Source organism: Oxyura jamaicensis, chromosome 3 (genome assembly GCF_011077185.1).
Source record: "Oxyura jamaicensis isolate SHBP4307 breed ruddy duck chromosome 3, BPBGC_Ojam_1.0, whole genome shotgun sequence".
Taxonomy (NCBI): domain Eukaryota; kingdom Metazoa; phylum Chordata; class Aves; order Anseriformes; family Anatidae; genus Oxyura; species Oxyura jamaicensis.
The window spans coordinates 93,842,396-93,860,050 of record NC_048895.1 but is presented as its reverse complement, the minus strand read 5'-3'; the positions used below and the strand labels follow the sequence as shown (position 1 = coordinate 93,860,050).

At 40.6% G+C, this 17,655-nt stretch overlaps 1 protein-coding gene across 1 annotated transcript in view; it reads left to right on the top strand.

The window, feature by feature from the left end:
- Window positions 1-17,655, top strand: part of LRRC1 (leucine rich repeat containing 1) — a 73,121-nt gene that overhangs the window by 47,054 nt on the left and 8,412 nt on the right. The window contains exons 5-10 of the mRNA XM_035322192.1: window positions 3,169-3,225; window positions 4,882-4,945; window positions 5,683-5,757; window positions 7,386-7,530; window positions 10,295-10,413; window positions 11,437-11,520. Coding sequence (XP_035178083.1) covers window positions 3,169-3,225; window positions 4,882-4,945; window positions 5,683-5,757; window positions 7,386-7,530; window positions 10,295-10,413; window positions 11,437-11,520 — 544 coding nt within the window. The remainder of the gene's footprint in view (window positions 1-3,168; window positions 3,226-4,881; window positions 4,946-5,682; window positions 5,758-7,385; window positions 7,531-10,294; window positions 10,414-11,436; window positions 11,521-17,655) is intronic.

The following is a 17,655-nucleotide window of genomic DNA, read 5'->3' as shown; positions in this document are numbered from 1 at the left end:
ACTGTGTCTCCTGCCCTAGCAGGCTACATCGCCTTTGTGTTTTACAGATCACAACAAAAAAAACCCACAGTGACTCCTATTTCTCTCCTAGATTAAAGCTAGGAATAGGGAAAGATTCTGAAATTGTTAAGGTATGGCTTCTTTTAGTTCCTTATGAAAATCTTCAGAAAGACTCTTTATTAACAATGCATCCACAAAATTAATAGCAGAAGGAAATGAAGAAGAAGAAGAAAAGAAGAAAAAGAAGAAAAGAAAAAGAAGAAAATTCTTCTACTGTGAAAAATCTGTTTGTACCTGAGAAGAGGAAAAATTACACTTTCCAGAAAGAATGTGTTATTAAATCAGAAAATGTATTTGAACAATAGCAAATGGCTAAAAATCCTGTCTGTTTACATAACTTAAAAGTAGGATAATGTTGGTGAACATATAATGGACTAAGAAGCCCTTGGTAAGTATAAGGAAGAGCTCGATCTCTGCTGTGTCAGGTCGGTGCTCTGGTACATCAGCACGCCTTTTCCATTTTCGCCTGCTATTTTATACTCTAAATGTTTTCCCATGCAATTTTAAAATTGCAATTGCAATATAGGCTTGCTGGGAGCAGATCCTATAACTTGTAGAAATTTAAGGCTAATGAGTTTCCTCATATTTTCTGCCCTCTTGTTTTGGAAGGATCCACCTTAATCATAATACTTCAGTGTAATGGAACAGCTTTGCTGATGTAAACTTTGTAGCCTTAGTCTCTATTTTACATGACTTCATTTTGCCTATTGGGGTCTGCTTATATTGTATTTGGACTGGACTTGAGAACCTGGAAGGAGTACAAAGGATAGATTAAAGGGGTGGAGGGAAGTGTCTTTATTTTGTTCCAGGGTGAAGTTGTAATTGTAAGCACACTTGGAGTAAGAACAGCTGTAGAATAAAGAAGTTCTCATCTAGAAAGCTGTGTCACTGGGCACGAAGACATCATCCCACAGGCAGTGGACTCCCATAAGAAGTCTAACGCGGGCCTGTGGTCAGCCACACTTGCTGGAAAGCACATGATCAGCAGCTGGGTGCAAATCCAGCTATCAGCAGGGATCTGCAGGGCCCAGGGACTACCACGGTACTGCTGGCTGAGGCAGCACAGATGCCCTCCTTGCACCTTTCTGGCAGCTGTACTGGCCCAGGTGTTTAAGGGGATTTATAGTACGTTGGATTAGGGATCTGTATTATTCTTTTTTGCTGGGTTATTTTTAAGGAGGATCAATTGCCTGAGCCGATTCACTGCCCTGTCCCAGTTTAATGATACAGTGAGACTGTAGGCTGAGGAGGTGGCGCCCAGGTTCTTGCTGTTGAACATGGTTTTGCTGACAACGATTTCTGTTTAACCACAGCCGAAGTGGTGTCTGATGTAAGAACAGAAATTAAGAGATTGCACCATTTTACTCATCGACACTTTAATGTGATGGGGAGCGAGATAAGTAGGTGAAGGATGCTTTGTAAACACGAGATTACTTGCAGCTTGGTGCTGTGTGCATCCTTTTTGTATTCTCTTGATAAAAGTGGTTCATGGGGCTGACCTAATACAAGCTTGAAGAGAGTGCAAAATCTGAAAGGATTGGAATCTAATGGAATAGATTTCTGGAAAGGAAGCCTATAAAGCAAATTGTTGTTGAAATCTGGAGTTGGTGGTCTGAGTAAGAGCAGACCCACATTATGAAACCTCTGGGGAAAAATGGTTCTCTATTGCTGCTTCCCTCTCCTCCTCCACTAGTTTGGTTTGTGAGGATGTCAGGTATGTGTCCTGTCCTCCCTCATGTTCATAATGTTAATTTTTTTATGTGAGAGCCCTGTCTCGTGTCACTGGAGAGATGGCTTCCTTACTACCTGGTTTCTGTCAAATGAGTTTGAATGGCAGTAGTTGAGTTATTCTCACTTTTAATTGGTTTTGTAATAAGCATTTACTTAAATGTCTTCACCCATATGGTACGTTTTAACTGTTTTTCTTCTGGAGGAACGCAGAGCCCTTTGGGTAAAATTTGCTCATTTGAAAAGCTGGGGAGGGCTGTTCAGGATGTAATCAAAGCTCCTTTGTGATTTCATTCAGTGTTCTCTGAATGCAGTGCAAAATTGGTGCTTGAAGTAAGGTGTGTTTTTTTCAGATACCATCCAAATTCAGTTTGTGAAAAGTCTTCTGTCCCTTTTCGTAACTCATTACATCGATTATGTTGCCTTGCCTGCTTATAAAGCTGCATTGGAGTCACAAAATGAAGGGTTTTCTTCACTTTTATTCAGGGTATCAACTGCTTTTCTACCGGAGCTAACTAGCGATTGAGTGATTCAGTATGTTGGTATTGTTTGAAGTGAAAACCAAATTCCAGTTTTATGTGGCCTTAATGCATGTTTTTGTTTTTCTGTGGCATACAAACAAAAACATGTTGGCTTTGAATTTAACAGGTGTTTCAAATTTGGTGGAATTGTTTTTATTTTAATCTAGATGTTATTTAAAGCATGAAACACTGTCCCCCTCCCCTGCACACCAAGGCAGAACATACTCTGTTGTAGGGAACTGCTTATTTGTAGTCACCATATCTGATTTGTGTTTTTCCCTAGGACGCTGAAGGATTAGAGCAGATTATAGTGTTGGGATAATGTCTGACTCCTTGTGTTCCATTTAGTCATAAATAAAACCCTGAAAAATCTGAATGTTGCTATGGTGATGTTAGTAAAAGCCTGGGATATGGAGTAGTGAGCCGCTTAGGAGCATAATGTCACTTACGTTAATGAGTGTGCTGTAGTTAGAGCAGTGATGAGTTTACCTGATGCTCTCCAACTTTTGTAGCCTGTGACAGATTCTGAAAGCAAAGACGTAAATTCGTGTCATGAATATGCTCTGTTTAGTAATTTGCAACTACCGACCTTTTAACAAGTGGAAAATTGTCTTTTGTCTTTTTACTTTCTAGCTTTAGTATTTTGAAGTATCGCAGAAAAACAAGCAAAGACTTCCCCTCTTGGTATGCTTCGCTTCACATGATGGTCTGATCGAGCTAAAAACCAAACAGCTCACAGCAGATTTTGTTTTAAACTATATAAACACAGCTTTTTTTTTTTTTTTTTTTTTTTCTTCTGAAAACGTAGAATATAAAAAGAAAGACTGCATTAAAATATGTTTTTTATTTTATTTTTTAGCCTTTATAACCTGGCTTCACTGGAACTTAGAGAAAATTTGCTGACATACTTACCTGAGTAAGTGACATTTTGAATGCTTGATTATGTTTAGTGTAAAATGTTCTTATTCTAGAAGTTTGCTAACAGCTGAAACTGAATGACAGCTAGAAAAAATACTCAGTGCAGATTGACAATGTTTATGGGATACAGCTTTGTTTTAATAACACTTAGTTACATCCACTCTTTCTAGCTGTAATTGATTAGTTGCAGGCATCTTCAGTCTGTGTAGATTGTTTCTGCTCTGTGTAACTATTTTGTCTAAAATACAGCAACACCAAACATTTCTTCCTGCATGCGTTGAACTAATGCATCACCAGTGGGAGGGGTAGTTTGGATTGCTCCCATGTTAAAATTTCATAACTGTGAAAGCAGGATAATGGGACCTCAGAGTTTTCAATTCTGAATTGCTCTGTGGACCTTCATGAAATTTAAATAAGCATTCATTTGGGGACTTGAGTAAACAAAAGCTTCAAAAACCTGGAGATCAAAGCCTTTATGAAAAACCAGGCCTACTGATGTCTGAAGTCCAACTCCACCCCCAGTGGTTTTTGGGGAAAAAAATCTAGATGTCCCTATACTGTCTGCATTGTGGTCGAGGAGTTAGTGCTCTTTCATAAGATTAATCAGTTATTTAAGATTAATCAGTTACAGTTTGGGGATCCATTTTGTCTGCTTGGAAGAAGCTTTTTATTTCTGTAGTGAAGTAGTTTCCTTTCTTCACTCCCTGGCTGCTTTTTGCAGGAGCTCCCATCAACTCTGTTCAGTTTGTTTAGATCATCTAATGTATAATGTAATAGATGTAAGCTATTTTAATCAGGATCTGTTCCCTAGTTACATTTGGGCCCCTTTTGTCCTGTCAATCTCCCCAGTATCTCCACTGCAGTTGTTTATAGCTGTGAGCCACAAGGAACTTTAAATGTCAGTGATCAGAAGTTACGAATTGCTAGCTAGGTGTCTCCATTCAGTGTCAGAATTAACCTAGCGTAAATGTTGGCAATTTTATTGCTACTGGATAGAAAATTTGGTGTGTCAGTAATGTAACTGGCAGCTCTCTGGTTTTCATGCTACTGCAGCTTTGGAACTTGTAAGCAAAAGCTCTACAGAAGAAGAATGCTTTTGAAGTAGGAAAGGATCTATTCATGTTCTCTGTGTTTGTTCATGTTCAGAAAACGTCTTTTACATCTTTTTGGGGTTTTCCCTGTTTGCATCTTCAAATCCAACCTGAAATTCTTCAGAAACTGACATATCAGGTTGAGAAGAGAAATGATGAATTTGGTGAATCCTGATTAGCGCTGTTTTAGGTACTGTCACATGTGGCCACTATGTGGAATTTCTATTCAGTTGTGTAACTGTAAATGATTCCTAAAAATAAATTTAACCAACTGTATTAAACTGTATGGCATTGTCCACCCCAAAGACTGATAGATAAGATCAAGGATAATGATTTGGTTGCCTATACTAAGTTTTATGTTTCAAAGGCATATGATTATGCTGACAAACCAAATTATATTTTAAGTAAGATATTTCTCTAAGTAGTCCATGCCTGGTAAAATAACTGTCTGCCTACAATGTGTTGTAATTTGAAATACGAGTTTCAGTAAAATGAGCTCATTCAAATACATTTGGTTTCTGTTGGTTTAGTCTGATGCGGTTTTGTTTTGACTTATCTCACAGATCGCTTGCCCAGCTGCAGCGACTAGAAGAACTTGATTTAGGAAACAATGAACTTTATCACTTGGTAAGAGAACATGCCACTGAAAGTGCACATTGGTCTTGTTTCACGCGTAATTTAAATTAAACAGGCCATGGGACGTCCAAAATTGAAAAAGAAAAGAATGTGTGGAGGGGAGAGTCTGTCTACATGTGCAGATAAATTTTGGCAGTGAGATAGACCTTCCCATATCTGCTGCATCTTGTTCAGTAGAGCATTACTTTGCCTGAACAATTTCTGCACCTGTTCTCTAGAAAATGAGTGCTCCACAGACTTTTTCAATGGAAAAAATTAAGTGTGGAAGGGTGCAAACTGCACTAGCAGTTGAAGTGAACACATGAACATTTGTTGGAAGCTGGAAGGGGAGAGCACAGATAAATGCTCCACCATATTTTCGGGGGGGAGTGGAAATCTCTGGGATAGGGCAGAGGCAAACTTTGGGGTTTCAATGTCTTAAATTGTGGCAGATAGGTCTACCAGAAGATATGTCACCTCCCTTAAGCTGACTCAATAAAATGTTGGATTTGCAGTAGGTGAAGAGTTTGCATGCAATTTGTTAGTGCGTGTCAGGTGAAGTATTGTGGATTATTAAGCTACGTCAGGTAATTGGTCTGGTGGAGTCCCCAGATGCTTCCAGTCACTCTTGCTGCATTGGACTGTAGAGTGTGTAGTAAGGATTGGTTTACTCAAACTGTAGCTATGGGATGGCTGTTTGGTTAAAAGTCCTGTGTCGTTTGACATTATTACAATTTTTTGTCTTATAGCCAGAAACAATTGGTGCACTTTTCAATCTTAAAGACCTCTGGTTGGATGGAAACCAATTAGCTGAAATACCTCAGGTAAAGATGGGTTCTAACGATACTGTATTGAAGATGTTTTTAAAAGAAAACCTTGTCATTTATACCTAAAGGGGGACAATCTAAAACTGACTTGTTTTCACAGTTCACTTTGCCTGGGTTTGGTTTTGGATGTTTAAGGGTTTTCTCTTCCTCTTTAAAGGATTATACATGATACTGTGCTGTCAGACACTTTCTTTTAGATGTTTCGACAAAGGAGTTGTTTGATAATAGGCACATTGTTCTGTTTATACAATGACACATCCTCTGTTTACAATCCCTGTGTAATGATCAGGGAACCACTAATTGGCTGAGTTAACCTTCACTTTTTTTTTCTTTATATATATCTAAACTGAAATTTTCAATGATAAAACTGCTGTCATGAACAGAAATTTTGATCTGTGCAGGCAAATCCCCCATCAGACATCAGTTGTGGGGAGAGGGGCCTTACCATTTAAGTCGTAGAGCACTCTAAATTCTCCTTCCTCAGAACAGTGATAACGTGGAAGGGTTTCTTCTTCCTTCAGAGCCAAGTCAAAACCTGTTTCCTCCTGTTCCTTGTGCAGCTTGCTGTTATTTGCTGTATTGATCTCATTGTCAACAGTGTTACTTGGAATTTGGTTATAGGTTACTGACTTCGTTGTTGTTGGCCTGGCCTAACAATTTTTAAGTGCACGTTCTTAAACACTGATAATCATTCATAAAAGGTCAGGCGTGGCTTTAGCAACTGTTTTCATTGAAGCTGGCCCCAACTGCATTTTGTGTAACGTCCAAAGGATGAACTTGTAGGAATAAGGGCTGTGTGTTAAATGAAAGATTCTCTTGAGAGGCAGACATTTTGCAAGCAGAAGGAGCGATCTGGTGAGTTAGGATCAAGGCTGTCCCTCTATGAAAATTGCGTATATGCAAGAGTAAAGGACAACCTCCTTCTTGCTTCTGCTGTTCTGTTCCCCTGCAGATGATTTAAATGACTAAAATGTGAACTATTCTAGAATATGTATAGGGGTGTGTGTGTACATGGAGAGAGGGAGGGTGCTCTGATAGCTTATTGGGAGAAAGGTATTTGTCAGACTTGTAAGCTAATTGTCAGGTTATCACTGTAAAAATTTAGTAGTCGTTAATAATTGTGGATGATAGCAGTGCAACTTGTCACTTGGAAGATGTCTGCTAGAGCAACACTCCCATTCCTGTTTCTACATGTGTTGCAGAAGGGAGATGCGAAGATAGGAAATCCCTAGATGTCATGGCATGTTGCTGTATCAGCCAGGAGAGACTAATCCGAATTTGCCTAGGGTTAATTGGGAGGGGCTGACTTTAATTATGTGGAGCTTGATAATCGGTAGTTCTGAAAAAACGACGTTGCAGTCTTTACTTGAAGAAAACTCCAGTTTTGGTTGGTGCTTGCCTTTGAATGCCTTGTCTGACTACTGAGGCCAGCTGTTAATACTTAGAGTAAGAAACCCAGTCACTCAGTTGGGTTATCACGGAAAATTTAACTACCTACTTTTTTCAGCACTTAGAGGTCATGCAAAGAATTGGTTTGTCTTTCTGGAATTTCATTGTGACAGTGCATTTTTCAAATTGCTTTGCTGCATGTTTGAACACGACTTAAATTTCATCTTGTGTCACAGGAAGTAGGAAACCTGAAAAACCTGCTTTGTCTGGATGTTTCTGAAAATAAATTGGAATGCCTTCCTGAAGAAATTAATGGTCTGACTTCTTTAACAGACTTGCTTGTTTCTCAGAACTTAATTCAGGTCCTACCTGATGGCATTGGTAAGTACAAGGTGAATGTTGCCATGCAGAACCATTTAATCCTCTGCAAATTGGAAGTTGCTTGTTTTTAAGTCTTTTGAAGTCTTCTCTTTCAGTGTAAGAGACGAGTTTCTTAGCTTTTTATTTATTTATTTATTTTTATTTTTTCCCTTGGTGTGAAATACATAGCTCTATTGATTTTGCATTTTAATTGTCAGCATAATTACTACTTCTTAATTCTTTTTTTTGGCTTGCACTTGATAGCTACCTGAACAAAATAAAAGTTTATGTCCTCTCTGTTCCTACCGTGTCCATGTCACAGTCATAACTCTTCAGCAGTGTAAAATTCTATCTTGTAACATGCTGTAGGTCACTTGATAACACTGATTGACAGTATCACTACAAAAAAGACATCCTCTTTAGTGGGATGTGTAATTATCCTTAACCAAACAATGTGGTTAATCCTGTACTGAACCCAGTGGAAGGCTGTTCCAGCTTCAGCCTTCACCCTTGAGGATCCAAGCTACAACCTTTCTGTGCCTGACCCTTTATAACAGGTTTAGTAATTGAGGAATGTTTCCTGAAGCATTACCAGTGCCTTTTTAAAGGCAAATATTTTTGCCCATGCAGTAGTTAGTGAGGCATTATTTCTTTACTACTCATGAGCTGTTTTTCCAGAATGTTTCATGTTGGAAAAGTATTCCTTGTGCTTTTTTCAAAAAGGTAGTGGAAGGAGGATTTGTGAATTTGGTTTAAATGAGAATGTGGAAAAGAATGGACAGACCTCCCCATCCTCTCTGTATGCTGTGTAAGCCTGAGAAAAGATAAATACTTCTCTAGAAATTAAATTTAGAGCTGTGGGGTGGGTATTGTGGGTCCTACAGTTGATTAGTGTGTGCTTGGTAGGTGGTTGTAGGAGCCCTTTCTGATGACCTGAGCGGGGCAGTACAGTTTTGTACATCAGAAATGGTGCTTTACCTTCTGAGAGGGTACAGAGCACACAGCTTACAAGAGGGGAGCTTGTCTGTAGAGACCAGTTGGTGGACAAGAGGAGCTGCCTGTTCCTGAGAAACCTGTTAAATGCAGGTCGCTTGCTGGGGAAGGTGATTGTGGAGGGCCAGGCCTCGATTGCATCTGTGTTGTTTTCTTGAATGTGCTTTTGTCATAAGCACAAAAAATGTGCTGCTTAGATGACTATAAGAAGTGTTTGTGTTTGGAAAATTGGGTAGGGATGTCTCTAACCGGTCTCTGTGGAAGCTTCTGGGAGGAGCTCAGCTGATCACTAAACTGTTGGTTGGACTGCTGGATCTGGAGAAGTCATCTGGTGCAGGCTTCTGTTCAGAGCAGGGCTCTGAGCACTGCCGGCCCCTCACGCCAGCTGTGGCAGTTCTGCCAGGTCTCTGAAGCCCCTGACAGGGCTGCTCCAGCATCCCCCAGGCAGCCTGTGTCAGTGCGGCACCACCTCCCCCTGAGAACGCTTCTCCTGATGTCCCACTGAGACCTCCCATGCTTAAATTTGTGCCCATTGCTGTCTCACCTGCAGAAAAGTTTGGCTCTGTCATCTCTGTAACTGTCCTTTGAGTAGTTGTGGGCTGCTCCCTGGTGCCTCCTTGCCTGCCTTTTTGCTGGAGTAAACAAAGTCAGCTCATATTGTATCCCTGCTGCCTCAGCAGCTTTGTGTGGGGCCCCCATCCCCTTCTCCACACTGGGATGTGAAACTGAGCCTGCTTTTACAGGTGTGGCCTCACCAGAGCCCAGGATATGAAACATGGTAACTTTTTGTTGATCTGCTGGCTGAAATTACCCCCTAATGTAGCCCATTTACTTTTTACTTTATTTCTGGTGCCATCTCGCTGCTAATCCATATCCTGGTGTCCAGTGTAGTCCTCAGGTCATTTCCAGCAAGTCTCCTGAAGAGCCAGTCACTTCGCAGCCTGTGCAGGTTGTTCTGTCCAGGTGCAGAGCTCTGTGCACCACCTTGCTGGACTCCAGGTTTTCTTATTACGTGGCTGCCTTTCCGTGCATCAGCCACGTCTTCATGATTTAGCATCAGCTGCAAGTTTGATATGCTGGCCTACTGGAACTGTTGTGGACAGTGGGGGTGAACAGGGAGGCGTCAGTGGCTAATGTCTCCTGAATTCTCTGCCCTGGGCTCTGCCTGGGCCAGCTCTGCTTTGCACAGCTCATGAAAGATCATTCTGGAAAAAGGAGCTTTCTGCTCTAAAATAGTATTTTGGCCTTCCTGGAGACAGGACCTTCAAAGAAGTTTGTTCTAAAAAATAAACTTGGGTTTAGTGTTAGACTGACTGGGTTGTATATTAGGACAAAGAGACTTGAGCCTGTTTGAGTGTGGGCTGTTACTTTAGTGTAAGCCTTTCTTATTATGGCTGAGTAGATGTAGGGTGATCTTCTAAACACTCCTTTATTAGTAAACCTGGAATAACTGAAGGGGAAAATGTATTTCCCCCGTTTATAGGCCTTTGGGAAGACACTAAACTTTTAGTTCTTGCTTTAGATGGAGTACCATTCAGATTGCAATTTTAATACAGCTTAATATGCTGAAATACGACTATTACATCACTGAATTCATATTCAAGATAAACAAACTTGCAAAAATATTACAAGCGCCAAGTGAAGCACTGCTTGAATTTTTATTACATGAAAAAAAAATATTTCATTGGGTTAGAGAATTTCTAAAAGGTTTATGGCAGAATGATTTTTCTATAATTAAAGCAGGGTATCTGAGGTCACTAAGCCAAACAAACGTGGTGTTCTTTCTGTCCAGGAAAATTGAGGAAACTATCCATTTTGAAGGTTGATCAGAACAAACTCATTCAACTAACAGATTCAATTGGAGACTGTGAAAGCCTTACAGAGCTAGTTCTAACAGAAAACCAGCTGCAGGTAAGTGTGGTCGTGACTGCTCAAATTTCTGGCAATAGTAAGACCTGCTGCGAAGTGTTGATTCACTGAGTTTGTAAGTGAATCACCATCGCTTCTTGCTAAGTAGCAAGCTTCCTTTAGATGTATCTTCTGTCTTACCTGTTAAATGAATGCTGAAGATCAAGTTGTGTGTAGTAAAAAAATTCTCCCACCAAAGGTCTAAGCAATTACATATTCACTCTTGAATCTTTCATGATCGCTAAGGGAATTGGAGCACCTGGAGTGCAGGTATCATTTACTTTGTTGTGTTTTTAATGTGGAGTTTGTGCTGCATTGTGTTTTGGCCAATTTTTGCTGTGCGTTACATGGATCAAACTTGTTGGAACTGAATAGAAGCCCCAAGTGCTGCAGGGCTACTGTTGCACTGTTCCTTGCTCTGCTGTTCTACTCCAGTCAGATAAATATGACAAATATGACAAGTGGTCAATTAAAATGAAATCTCAGATTCCTTTCCACTAGGTGTTTCTTTCTATTATTTTAAAATTGCTTTCTCATGACGCTGACGCTTGAAACTGAAAGTAGAAGTGTTTATAAGAATCTGACTTTGAGCATTTCTTAACGTACGTTGGTGCTTGGGGAAATTAGGAGCTTAAGCCTGTTGGAAAGTCACTTCTCCAGAGGTCAGTTCATAGCAGCTAACTGAGAGGTTTGCCTTTCAATTAGCTATTTAGGGACACTCAAGTTAGGTAATACGGACATCCTGCATACATGCTTCTCTTAACAGCTGTTGTGCATCTGTCATCTTACTGCAGAGATAACATGAATTCACTCATGAGATAGAAACTGAAATTCTTGAATGTTTCCTCTGCAAGATAAGACCTTGGAACAACTTTGGAAGGCATGTTAATAACTGGGGATAACTACATGCCAGTTTTGAAAATCAATCAGTCTCTTAATTCGTTTTTGAATTGAGATAAGTTTTTTGTTCTGACTTTGTGAATTTACAAAATTAATTTGCTTATTACTTTGTTTTTGTTGGCACAGACATTGCCGAAGAGCATCGGGAAACTAAAGAAGCTGAATAATTTGAATGCCGATAGAAACAAATTAACATCTTTGCCCAAAGAGGTAAGTCTTGTGCAATTAACTTTAATAGATGTGATTATACAAACAAAAAACCCTGATTTCACATGCCTACAAGAAGTAACAGGCAGCTTTGAACCACTGGATATTCTTCCCAGAAAGATCTCAACTAGAAACTTGTCCATTAGCTCTGAACAGTGTAAATCTGAACAGTAGTCATGGTGATTTGGTGGCATGGAAGTGCAAAATGTGTTTGCACCTTAACATAAAGGCCCAGACCTAATCAACTTGTAACTGGTAGTTCCTAATGTGGATGTCAGGTCCAGCACTATTTGAGGACTGAAAGTTCTGTTTAAGTGAATATACTTAAGCATAGATATGTTTGGTGGCAGTATAAAAGTACTACCAGGAATCTCCCTAGCGTCGCTCCTGTGAGCAGGAGTGAAGGGAAGGTTTCCAATTCCGAAAAATGATTTTTGGACAGTTTTCTTGGTTTTGGAAATGTCAGACTAATTTTACCTTTAAATGTGAGGACCTGAAGCGACCCACATCACTGATACCTGAAATCTTACTGCTATAATCACTAGGACTTCACAGAATCACAGAACAGTTGAGGTTGGAAGGGACCTCTGGAGGTCATCTGGTCCAGCCTCATGGCTCGAGCACAGAAACCTAGAGCAGGTTTCTCAGGACCTTGAAGATCTGTGAGGAGGGAAACTCCACATCTCTGGATCTCAGTCACTCTCACAGTAAAGAAGTGCTTCTTAAACGTGCTCCCTGAAGTGCTTCTTGTCCATCATAACAGTGTATGGAGTGAAATGAGGCTAGAATTTCTGATGTGAAACTAAAAATAATGATGGCCTTATGAGTTTAGGTCAGCATTAAGTTCTGGAAAGAGATAGGATTGATATTTAAAGGAGAAAGCAGCATACTTGTGATAGGTTTGAGCACGTGTTTGAGAGTTAGCTCCATTTGCACTACTGTTCCTCTGTTATTTTTGTCCAAGTAATTCTCCAGTGACCAAGGTCTGAGCTTCATTGGGGTGGTTACAGAGAAGGGGCTACACGATAGCCCTTATTATTTTCTGGTTTGGTTTGTAAATGTGTGTTTGAGTAGGGGTGAGGGAGGGAGGAGAAAGGTGTGAGTACTACAGCTTCCTTGGCAGGACAGTGTCTCCTCCACAGAAGTGCTACTAGTTCTAAAGAGAAAATTACCTAGGGCGTACCCAGACGGGTTGCATAAATGCTAGCAAGCGACAGGATCTTGGGAAAACTGTTTCTGGGTTGGGATGTAATGACAGTTTGATCTTGTGCTCATTCAGCAGAAAGCTTTCCATGTCTTTACAAAGACCTTAATACATTTCACGAGTGTCCTAAGCAATCTGTATTTGAGACTTGTACATCTTTGTGTCTAGTGTAGCTTTAAACAGAATTGGGCTGTTATAGCATGGAAGGTTTTACTGATGTGCTTTGGCTGGTCATTAAGATGTTAAGTAGTGTAATAAGCACTTTTCTTAGTTAATGATGAGGGGAAATCTCCCAGATGATGCATGCATATTTAGAGCAAGTTGAGGAAACTTAGGATACATTGAGTATGAAGTGTCACGGGGAAAACAGTCTATCATCTATTTGCTACACAGGGAGAGTAACTTACTATCCTGTGGGGGACAATGTGTAAGAGAAACTGGTGGTATCTGTAGAGTCTTGGAGATGATGCATTAGGCCTGTCACAAGGGGGAAGGTGTATTAGGGCAACAAGTGTGGCTTGGAAGGACCAGGGGCAAGGTTAGAGGAGGAGGCTTGGATTCAGACTCAATTAAAACAGGATAAACAGGGGGTATGTCTTTTTGGGAGGGTTAACACAATTGAGGGCTTGGTACAGGAAAAAGGAGGCATTGATGCTGAACCAGAAACAGGGGACTTGGAATCGGAAGTGGATGGCAGAGGTAGAAAGCATTGCCCAGTCAGTGAAGGAGTGGGGGTATAGAAGGGTGAAGTGAAGAACAGGAATGTGTGCGGAGAACATTGCTGGATGTAGGACTTCTGGAATTGGAGAGAAAGGGGAGGGGGCACTTGCACAAGGGATGGCATAAAGTATGGGACAAGTTCGTGTTTGAGGGAGGTGGGTGATGAGGAAATGAAAGGTGGTACCTGGAAGGAGAGGAGCTGAGAAATTGTAGAAAGCCCATGAAATAGAGATGGGAGGGGGTGATTCACAGTGAGCTTGGCAGAGAAACAGAGGAAACAGCTCCTTGGCATCTACTTCTTTGAAATAGATTGTTGTGTTTTTTTGGTGTGTTTGTTTTTCTGTAAAGGTCTCCACACCTAAATGGCTTTCTCATTTGAGCAAACACTTTGAAATCACATGTAACAGAATGTTTCATTAAAGTATGTTTTGCTTTTTTTTAAAGGAAGTTAGTTCTCCTCTAACCAGAGGGTTGTATCCACCCTCTAGATCAGTGGGTTTGAATTCTGAGCTAGTATATGTACTGAGCTAGGTAATGTATATAAACAGCTGATGCGGTGGTGGAGGCAAATGATCTTTTTCCCTTCGGGTGGCAGGGAGGAACTATTTGATGTTCTGGTGGCATGTTCAGTTTGTACTTTCCTTCTCATAATTACTGACTTGGAAAAAAATAACTAAAACAAAATACATCGATAGAGCACCTAAACTGTAAACTGAAAAATACATCACCAGTTTCTGTTTCTTGGAACATTCTTCTTGGTAGTGAGAAAGCACACTGTCCTTCCCATTTATTTTCATCTCAAACTGACTAATACTTCAAGCCAGCCACTGGCCTGCTGCGTGTTGCTTAAGATGTCTCCTGAGATGGTGTGGTGAAGGTTGGGGTCTCAGACCTTTACATGTCCATCAGTATTAGTAGTTGTATGCTGGTTCCCCCTTCACAGAAGCAGAGTCAAGTATAAAAATTGAGTGTGCATTACAGATACTCTTGCTTGGTATCTACCCCTGTTTTCCTTTCTCCTTTCCCTCTTCCTTTCTGTGCTTTACAGAACTGCTAGACCAGCTGTGCAGTTGTGGTCTTCATCCTTATCAGAAATGGGTGTGGGACAGGGTTTTACTGATTTATCTTGGATAAAGGGGGCAAGGATTCAGGGTCTGGTAAAAATGCATGTAGAAAAAGTGGAACTTGATCCTGTAGAGAAGAACGCATGCAACTGATATCGTGTCTACACACTGGTATCTTCATTGTTCCATCCAGGATTATTCCTGTAGCAAAGGGAACGTTTGCAGGTATAAAGGCAGAAATTGTCTGCCTGCTGTAATATTGTAATATAGTCTGAGATAACTTATGAATTCTAGCTTTTTTGTTATTGTTAGCAGTTTACTTGGATTGGATTTTGGGTCGGCCTGTCAAACCATTACACTGTCAGATTGCTTCTGTGCACACTTGTTATGCCGGTCTCCACCTTTTGGAGTAAGATTTCTTGACTTGGGATTGAGGAATTTGCTTGCAATACCCCTTCAAAGTTTCCTGGTTCAAAGGTTCTTCTGGATGTGGTGTTGGTATATAAGGTGAAATGTGAAACAGCTGAATGCCTGACAAAGGCTTGACTCACAGATTTCATCTCCAGTATCTCATCTTGCAGCTTGATCCCTCTCTCAGTGAACTGAGTAGTGAAACAGACTTCAGCAAGAACCGAGTATGTCTAAACCTGTTTGTAGTTACAAATGTTTTTCCCCTTCTACTTGAAAGACCTGCCTGGTGACTCTTTCATATTGAAATCCCACCCTGGCACTGGAACGCTGGTGAAACTGGTGTGTTGATTTTGGCTCTTACATAAATAACCTCCTTGGAATGTTTTCCAGTTCGTGTGCTTTCATTAATGAGTCTCTACAACTTGCAGAGATCTGGTAATGTGTCCTTCCTGGCTCTGAGGTATATTGTGGCTGAGAATTAGTACGGCAGGAGGTGAAACTGTAGGGTTTCTTTGGCAGTAACCGTGCTTTTTACATATCTATTTTTTTTCAGCAAGTTGGGGCTGTTCTGTTGCTTCTGTTTTTGACTTCCTATGTCTCTTCGCTCTTTTCTGTAAATGTGTTTCTTAAACAGAAAAAAGGCATTAGGGCAAAATGCAGGAAAACTTGTCTGGAATCCGACAGCAGGGAAGCTCTGTTGCTGTGCTCCTCATGCACTGTTCACTGGTGGTGCAGGAGATATCGAAGTGTGTTTGTAGAAGATTCTCCTAGCCAATTTAAAGTTAGTAATAGCTGGTACTGCTACTTACAGTGAATTGGGCAGTTTCTTCCATGTCTAAATATATTCTGTGCTTGCAATTAAAGAATTGATCCATGCTATCTGGGGCCAAGGAAAATTCTGACTTTATTTGCTCTGAATCCAAACAAAATTTTGGTTGTGACACCCTGGAAAAGGTTTTACAACAAAACAGGAACTGTGTTTAAATTTCCAGTACATATATCCGAGTTCTAAAAGCCTGGTGAGAGGTCTTGATGCTGTCAGCTGTACTGAGAGTTAAATAAGAGAGATGTCACTGGGCCTCAACTAGCCATATACTAAAACATAATTGTAGTATTTGTCACAACGGTGTATCTTTTGTATTTTTTTATACCCGTGTGAAAGAGTCTAACTGCTAAAGGACAGTGGAATTGAGTCATAGCATTTAAGCAGTTAAGAGATGCTGAGACCAAAAGGTGTTATTCGACTAAAGTAACTTCAAGGTCTTTTAAGTTTCCCACCTTTAATCTGTGCTTTGGTTTTAGAGCACTAACAAGATGAGGATGTGTCATAGTAATCAGTGAGATTCGGTCAGTGATGATGAATGGCTGTAACTGCTCAGCTGGGCTTGAGAGGAACCAAAAGGGAGTTCTTGGGAGGGATCTAAAAGGGGAGACAGAGGTGAACCTGTAAACTCTTCATGGGTTTATCTACAGGAAGCTGCAATTCAGGTGCAGTGGTGTCAACAGCAGGAAAAAACAAATGGCAACCACAAGGTTATCATGACAGAAAAGTGCAGCAAAAGACAGGTGATCAAAAATATGCGACTGCAGGTGTTGGAACAGCAACCTGTCTGCAGTAGAGAAAGGGAGCCATCAGCAACATCAGCAGAGAAGTGATGTGCTAAACCTATGATTCTGGAGGATTGTTTAAGATGAACTGGCACTAGGTATGTGGATGTCAAAAAATGGGAAGCTGAAGTGATGCATGCTGGTTGTTCTCAGAACACAGAGAGGAATTTTAGCAGCCAAGTTAGCTCGTTCTTTGTGTGTGTCCAAGTCTTACTGTTTCTTCAGAACAAGGAAGCTGATGAAAGATGCACATCAGAGTGAGACAGAAGAACAGCAAAACAACCAGCAAAGCCTCCATAAGGGTAGAGTTTTTTGCACAGAACCTAGAAAGGTCTTAGTGACACTCATACTCTTCAGAAAGCCCACCAGATGCAAAGAAGCAGTTTTGTTGAGGCTTTACAGTACTTTAAAAATCAATGGTCACAAAATTAGCCCTTCGTATTAATGATCATTTTCTACTTCAGATTCAGTCTGACCGTTGTTTTGTTGTTTTTGTTTTTAATCTGGAATTTTAACTGACTGTTCTCTGGAGATGGTGAGATCAGACAAGTGAATAACTCTTGCTAAAGTGGCTAGAATGAAACGTTTATTTAAAGTGTTATGACTTAGAAAAACACAAGTCATCTGAGACATTTTCCTGATGTCCAGTTCCCCTCTGAAGGATGTGAGGACTTCATCAAGCCTCCAGGCTTTGGAGCAGTTACTCACATGCCCACCCAAGCACATGCTTGTCCATTAAGCGAAGTCTTGTGCTCGAAATGAACGATGTGCTTAACTGGTCCAAAATGTGTACTTGGTGCTTGCGTCACGGTTTGGCGAGGTCTGTTGTAAGCATGTGATCACACCCAGGGAAAGCATGAGCAAAGTGTGCCTGGCTCTTTGTCAGTCGATGACTCTCAGCCAAACCAACGAAGTTCCAATATTGTATTTCTTCATAGTGGTCATGGTGATGTGTTTCTTTCGGCTTGCCATTTGGTGTGTGCGTTGTGCCTCAGTGATACCACTTTGGTTTTTCAGATGTTGGACCTGATGTCTTCCTGTACTGCTGAACGAGTCTAATCTTTTTTGAAATGACAAAGATTGTAGTTTTTTCTTTAACTGTCAGCCTGTCTTTTTTTCTCTGTGATACCT